Source organism: Microcaecilia unicolor, chromosome 11 (genome assembly GCF_901765095.1).
Source record: "Microcaecilia unicolor chromosome 11, aMicUni1.1, whole genome shotgun sequence".
Taxonomy (NCBI): domain Eukaryota; kingdom Metazoa; phylum Chordata; class Amphibia; order Gymnophiona; family Siphonopidae; genus Microcaecilia; species Microcaecilia unicolor.
This window is the reverse complement of record NC_044041.1, coordinates 19,224,786-19,232,808: the sequence shown is the minus strand read 5'-3', so window position 1 is coordinate 19,232,808 and position 8,023 is coordinate 19,224,786. Positions and strand designations below refer to the sequence as shown.

The window sequence follows — 8,023 nt, the reverse complement described above, 5'->3', positions numbered from 1 at the left end:
CTTACGGACCAAGGTACAATTTCATTGTATATGTTCTGCATTCTACATGTGAAGGCATTAAACATATTTAAAACCTAGCAAACCTTGATCTATTGCTGAAAACTAAAATCATTTTGAATGCATGCAGATTTCCAAATCATTAACATAAGCCATTGTCTAACAAAACTGACTCCAAGACCAGAAATGGAAAAAGCTCTGATCAAATTTATTATTTAAATTTCATTTCAGTGTCTTAGGTTGTCATATGTTGCACAAAGGCTATAATGGCAAAACTTTTTTTTTTTTTTTTAACTTATTCTAGATTCCTCTGAATTTCCACAAGTAGACCAAAAAAAACCCTATTAAAATCTTTATTGTCACAAGAAACATCAGCAGTAGTGCTTGCACAGGAGGAATTTTCAGAGCATTACTAGGACTATATTTTAGCAAAACTCATGTGAAGAGTTAAACACCATCCCTGGGGTTTACTAAGTCGCTAGCGCCAACACAGCCCATTCATTCTGAATGAGTTGTGTCGGCAGTGCCGCACGGCTTAGTAAACAGACCCCTATGTATGGATTTTGAGTACAGTCGGAACAAGCAAAAACGGCTTCTTATACTGGGAAGAGGGCAGTGGGGTGAAAGGTCAATGCAATGCAATATCGCGTACAGTAACTACCTAAAATATCTCTCTCAAAATGCATTCACCCAGTGATGCCTGTCAACTAGTTCTCGAAGACAGATGTAGGTGGAGCCAGCAGAGAGGCTGTTGGTACACTTTTATTACTACTGTGTAGAACCAGAGTGTGTAGGTGTGTATGTATACACACTTACGCACACATTGATCAGGCCTGGGAAAGTAAAGTGAGGACATTCACAAGCCTAGGGCTTAACTGGTGTTGGTGCTATACAATTTTCTACACTTAAATGAAAGTTCTGCATACATGATTCATAAAAACTATTTCTAAAATATTTATTTCTGAATCTAACAAGCTCTCTTCCATAGCTATTATATGCGCTTAATTTCAAAAATTCTGTGGGTTACTGCTTTACAGAACGTCTGTATTGTACTGTACTGCCATCTTCCCTTAAATGGCTGTATGTGTCTACACCTAAAAAAACAGCACAGGAACATGAGTGTCTGACCTAAGTTTTTAAAAAACTTATCTGAAAGTAATGAACGCAAAAGTATTTTCAACATGAAAAAAAAAAGCTCAAAGTCAATAATTACATGTCTCTGTGTTAGGTGTAAAAATTAAACCTGTTGCATAGATTGCAAATTGCAGGCTCTGAAAGTAGATCAGAAACCCAAAATTTCACTCGAGGGATGCACTAGGCTTCCAACTCAACTCTACTGCCACGCTTTATGCTCTTCAATATGTCTAATAAGTATACCAACAATTCCTGTCTTATTAGCATTTAATTACTCAGCATTTTTATATCAAAAATTCCACTACAACTCTGAAGTATTAAAGGGGTAATAAAATGTCAGTTTGCTGTCTGCAAATATAAGACCTCATATTTTCTTAAGTCTATTTGTTTTATGACTTTCAGCACTTAGATGATCAATGAACTTGTTAAAAGTTCCTATTTTTATGTTACTATACTGTAAAAATATAATGCAAGGTTCGAGCTACGTTTTCCTTCAAGTTGATATCACCATCCACTGCCAAATAATGTTAGTTGGGAAAGCTAAGTACACATTTTTCGCAACTCAAGAACTGAACATGTAAACACACTGATCTCAAGATGTCAACTGGGCACATTATCAGGAAAACTGAGAAGTAGCCCAACAGATCATCTATTTCCAGAAAAGATGATTTATTAATGGAAGGACACTAGATGAAGTCTCTCGGGTACATGTTGTCTCACGGACGGAGGCAGTGTTCTCTGGGTAAGCTATGGCTCACCCTACAGATGGGTCTCAGGGATAACTTTTATGACCAACCTATACCGATGTAATTCAGAACCAGCAGGAATAAAGGGATCCCTAAAACACTGTTCAAAGGGATCAGAAGTCACCATCCCACTGCTTTTTGGTTCTGGGATGGTTTTCTTTTGAATACAGTAACATCCCTTCCGCGGCACCCTGCTCTCCTCCCCCTCCTCCCAAAAAAAAAAAATGAACATGCAAAAACACAATAAAACAGGCATTTAAATGTAAAAGCATTTGTCTTTAAGAAGGCTAGAGACAGGGCCATAAATACACTGCTCCCCTGAGACACAAACATTCATAATTTTGGTGTTCAGAATTACAGAGGAAATAATGTACATCCCATCAGGACATTATGTGTAAAACGTGACTGACTGCAGTAAACTGTCATATGATAAGAATGAAATAAAACAAATTGGTCCAAAAACTTGTCATACATTAAATAGACCAGTTAGTATTCAGCTACAATTAATTTTCCTTTAATGGGAATCCTGTGTATTAGTTCTGAACATTATTTAAAGGTATTTACAGTGATAGCATAACTCCTTGAGGTCAGGTACAGTACTGTTGATCTATCAGAATAAATGTGTGATGTATGAATGTGTGTATATACATACCGTATACATAGTATATGATTTGGATATATATATATCTATCTATATACACACACACACACACACAAAGACAGACGCACAGGTGTATGCGAGAAATCAATGCTGCATGCGATTTTGGTCTGGTCTGTCTTCATTCATCATCAGCAGCACTAGTCCCTCTAACTTGACCTTCTTTACGGAGCTGTAGAAGGAAAAAAAAAAACAACAACAAAATACTAGTAATCATTATAGGTTTTATATTTTCCAGACATTTAACTTGAGCAAATTAACTAGGGAGAATATTTAGTATGCACTTTAGTGATAAATTTTCTTTGAAGCAGACTTGAGACAGCTCGGAAGAGCACAACCATGTCACTGGCTGAACACAGAATGGCGGACGCGTGTCCACAAATTTGCATCTCAGGTTTGTTTTGTATAATTGGTGAAGAATTTAAAATTTTCAAAATTCCTGAGACCTACGGAATTATTTTGGAATAGGATCAGTAAAAGCATGTAGAAATGCAAAGTTCATAATTTTTCAAGTTCATAAAATACATGTCCAATTTCTGTGTTCAGCTTTAAGAGACGAATCAGATTCATTCCACGTGGTATACCATCAAAATAAAATTCCTAATCTCTGTTCTAGAAGTTATTTGTAAAGAATTGATGATAGCACAGATTCAATTTTTATGTCTACTTCCATTCTTGTCTGTGGGACAGGCTGGTGTATTCCCCAGTTCTGTGCTGGCATGAACCCTCAAGATATTGCTTTATGCCCAAAACATTTGAAGTATGTGAAAGCTACATTTTTAAAGACGGCTTCTAGTTATTGCATTTATGACTTATACTAGCAAAAAAGGCCCGTTTCTTTGAGAGATGAAAAGGGCGCTAGCAAGGTTTTTGTGTCCAGCGACCGTCCTGTTCCCCGGCCCCCCCCTGCAGGAACCCATGGCCAGGGACCCAGCTGTCCCCCAACCCCCCTCCAGGCAGGCACCTGTCCGCTGCTGTCGCTGGCGCTCCATCCCTCGGCCCCCCCCTGAAGCCACCCATGGCCAGGGATGCAGCTGTACCCCAACCCCCCTGCAGGCAGGCACCTGTCCGCTGCTGTCGCTCCATCCCCCGGCCCCCCCTGCAGCCACCCATGGCCAGGGATCCAGCTGTACCCCAACCCCCCCTCCAGGGACCTGTCCGCTGCTGTCGTTGGCGCTCCGCGATGCGGTGTGCATGTGAAAAATGGCCAGCGAGGGGCAGGGGGAGATGGCGTTTCATGGAGTGTTTGCTCCGCCCTCGTCGTCATCACGTTGTGACGCGAGGGCGGGGCACACACTCTTGGGCAAACCGGATATCTCGACCGCTTCAAAGTTCCGGTTGGAGGCTTCATAGAACGTTGGAGTTGCCTTTTATATATAGAGATAGTACAGGGACTACTCAGCTTGGTTAATTCCATATATAGGGAAAAGTTATTTATATCCATATAGACAGCATAGGGGACAAACTCCTTTGGGCTTAAATACCAACTGGTTTTGGGTTTTTTTTTTTTTACACAAATGAATAATACAGATAGTGATCCTAGGGTTTATGGTCATGATAGCCTCACTCCTTTCCTCTGCCTACCGCTGTGTGTGCTGGCCGTTCCATTATCTTGCTCCCACTTTATATACAACTAACAGATTAAGGAGACAACTGATGTATTTAATTATAGAGGCCCTTTTCCTAAGCTGCGTTAAACAGCTGGGGTGGGTTTTACTGCGTGGGAGACATCAGCAAAGGCCAGTGCTAACCGCGGCTATGTGTTAAAACCAGCTAGCCTGGCTTGTGTTGGGCCATGAACATGGTGACTCTGACCCCGCCCACTCCCCCACCAAGAAGTGACGTTAGTACACTTTGGGATGTGAACCAGCCTGTATTGTGTGCACGCACCTAAGGAGCACACACAAGGAGCAGGACATACTTCTTGGTGCACTCCTTCATGTGCGATAGTTAAGTCATTGGTATGCAATGCTCACCATACCCTTGTAGCGTCTTGGTACATTGCCTTTCATCCTAAAGCTCCTTGCAATTTACTCCAAGCCTTGCCTGATCCACTGGGGCCACTGGCCCCAGGTAAGGCAACTTGTCTCTGTCACTGTTTCTGCAGCTTCATCCTGTTAGCAGACTTGATTGCCTTGACTTAAGATTAGAGTTACTTAATGCTCGTTCCCCTCACAGTAAGCACTGCTTGGTTAAAAACCCTTGGCCTATATTCTCTCGATATTCTCTGTTTGACTGAGACATGGCTGACAGATGGATATATTTTCCACCTCAGTGGTATAGTAAGTTTCAGTACTTAACAGTATGCACCCCCAATTCTGTGAGGGTTTACCACATCTTGCTCTCCATCCATCCCTGCCACTCTGGCTACTCAGCATCTCCCAACTCAAGCTGGGGAACTGGCCTCCCATTGTACCTCAGAAATAATTTCTGTACAGTCCATTTTGAGTCCATCCTCTGAAAAATCTCCCCTTTATTCAATTTGCCAGATATTCTCCAACTCTGCTTTGTGCACTCATTCATTCATCAGTAATTTCACATCCCGACTACTGTAATGCCCTTCTTACAAGAAGGTGCCAGGCATAAGGACCTTCACTGTCTCCAACTTATGCAGTTCGCCTCCTCACAGGTGCTTTGATCATATCACTCCCTTGCTGCGTTCAGACCAATTTCCAGCATCTCTCTGTATTACCTATAAGATACTTCTCTTGGTTCACCAAATTTACCATTTGGGTCATCCTCCTTACCTGTCCCAATTGTTGCTACCTTACTGTCCCTCGAGAGACTCGCATTCCTCAAAGCAGAACTTACTCCAAGTTTCATCCCATCACACTATTTGCCTTACTATCATCCCTAATAAGCATTAATCAGTCATGGACCCTGTGGAATTCTATCCCAGCTGATCTCCACCATGAGCAATCCCTGGCTTGGTTTAAGTCCACATCTTATTACTCCTTAGAGCCTATGGGTCCTCACTCGTCCTATGCTTCCTCATCTGGACAAGATTCAGGAGCCTAGCCGTGTTGATTTAATGCTTCCCTGTTATGCCTTCCTGGCCTTCTCTTTCTTCTCTTCTTTCCTATTTTTTATTGTAGTTCCTTTTCCTGATCTCTAGTAATTTGACTGTTGTAAACCACCTTAATAGGTCCCTCCAAGGCAGTACATCAAGTCTTTAATAAACTTGAAACTTGGTAAAAATCCCACACTAGCTGGCTTAATCTGGATAGGGGCAGTTCGTGAGCGTGACAGGTGCTTGGTAACTGAGTGGCTGGCTGTAACAGCTAGCACGGCTAAGTTTATCAAGTCAATCTGTCATTAAATGCAGCCATACTACCAGCAGTCCAATAGAACAGCTGACCCAACCTTTCACATAATATGCAGCTGTGAAAGTAGCCGTTCCCCACTCCCTCCCCCCTCCACATACACACTGAAAATACCTTTGGTACTAGCTCCTCTGAAGATCCCCTGCCCAGAGGCCTCGTCCCCATTCGACCAAAACATCAATGAAGCCTCCTCCGCGGGAGTCGGCATTCACCCTGAATGGTACAACGCAGCCTTCAGCGGTGAGTTAGGATCCCATCCCTGCACCAAGCAGAACTTGCTGGCCTCCAAGCAGTTCTGAGTCAAACTTTAGTCTGACTTACCACTGCTGGCTGCTCCTCCCCAAGCTCAGTCTCCACAGTTTCCCCAGAATTAGGAGTGAAACTCTGCCCACACTCTCCATTAAACCTATTTCCTTTCTTTCTTTTTTTTTAAGGTTGTTGGGCTGGAAAAGGAGAGCTCCACAGGAAACAGGGGAGAGGTGAAGGGAGGGAAGAAGTATATTTCCAGGGCACCACAGACAGGGATCTGAAGATCTCCAGATATGACTCTGCAGATTCAAGTCACCCATAAAGCTCAACTTGGGACGAGCTGACCAACTGGACCAGAAGAAAAAAAAAAACCCTCAGAACCTGAGGCTGAAAAGTTTGTCCATCCATCTGCTGGAGGTAGTAGGAGCTGGACTGGATGCCAACAGAGGTATGTCTCAGCTCACTTTTCAGTTCTCCTTCTCCATCTGTTGGTTGATTGAGATACAACTATCCCACAAGTTCTAGGATAGTGGGAAGAAGCTACGTAACATAAATCAGGTATTTAAACATACATAACTGTGTGTCACATTCATCTGTTTTAGAATTAACACCACTAAACAGCCTAGAGGAAGACAGAAATGACTTAATCACCGCAGGTAACGGTAGGGGGTCTTCATGGTGTGCTGTAATACACATGCACGCATGACCATCCCCAAACACAACATGGAAGACTGGCTCCCCATATGAAGATTCCTCATTGTTTTTCTTGTGAGGCACAATAGATGAAAATTCATACCATTATCGGACATTACACAAACAGCATGGGAATGCAATGCCAACTACTGTTTCAGTAAAACACCCCCCTCCCCCAGATTGAAGAATGAAAGTAGACTGTAGAAGTTTATCTTTTCTATAAACATAGATCAAGGAATTATATACCCATCACCTGGATTAAGATTTTCCTCTTTTGCCCAACTAGTCACTTACACAGTTCCATACTGTCCCTGTACCTACAGCGGGTTCTCTTAGTCGTCAGCTGCCGATGTGCCTCGAACAGTACCCTTCTTACGTATCTAAACGTAAAATAAAACTGTAAGCTACTGTTTAAAAATACTGAAAATGGGGTTAGTATGAAAAAGCAGCTTACTGGCCTGCAAAGCATTTTTTTACCTGTCCAAACCCACACCCACACATAGTCTTAGGGGGTTTATTTTAAAGAACTCCTCTCCCCATTCCGCAGGGATCTAAAGTACAGTTATCCGCTGATTATATTTTCATTTCCTCCACAATGTTAAAGGAGTTTTGCTTTTCACATATGTGAAAACCCCCAGATTAATTGTGGGCTATTAAAATTCTGGAGTTTTGCTCTTTAACCAAACACAAAATTATGTACTCCGCCACAATATCAATTAGGAGGAATCGAGTCTAGATGACCCTGGAATTAGATCAGTTTTTAAGGGAAGAGAAAGGGGTCTTTCACTATCTAGAGTGAGAAGGCACCAATTCTGTACTCCATGCACTGCAATAAAGGCAAAGTCATGGTTTGCAATGATTTAGAAGGAACGTTTCAAATCAGTAACCTGGAAACAGCATTGAATACACACCGATGGTCATCAAAAACCTGGGTGCACATTAAAAGGAGTATTACATATTTTTTTGCAGGGGTAAAAGGCTGCTCCCCAGTTTCTCCTATCACTCTTATTTGCAGGTAACTAAAGCCAGCTGTATTATGTTAAAAAATGAACAAAAATTAAGAAGGTTAGTTCATGATAAACAAAAACTACATTCTGCCAAGTCCATTTCTGGACAGCAATCCAAAAGATTATCTTTCAACATAAAGATGGTCTGCAAACTTCTTTTTTTTTTTTTTAAGTTCAGTAACATTTTCAAATTTTGTGATGAATGTAACAGCCGAA

General features: G+C 41.8%; 1 protein-coding gene across 1 annotated transcript in view; it reads right to left on the bottom strand.

Annotated features, from left to right (window-relative positions):
• Positions 1-290: 290 nt before the first annotated feature.
• The window catches only part of PITPNB (phosphatidylinositol transfer protein beta), a 101,800-nt gene continuing 94,067 nt past the window's right edge, over positions 291-8,023 (bottom strand). Inside the window, exons 11-12 of the mRNA XM_030217744.1 lie at positions 7,095-7,180; positions 291-2,707 (exon numbers count right to left, since the gene is read on the bottom strand). Coding sequence (XP_030073604.1) covers positions 7,133-7,180 — 48 coding nt within the window. The 3' untranslated portion in view covers positions 291-2,707; positions 7,095-7,132. The remainder of the gene's footprint in view (positions 2,708-7,094; positions 7,181-8,023) is intronic.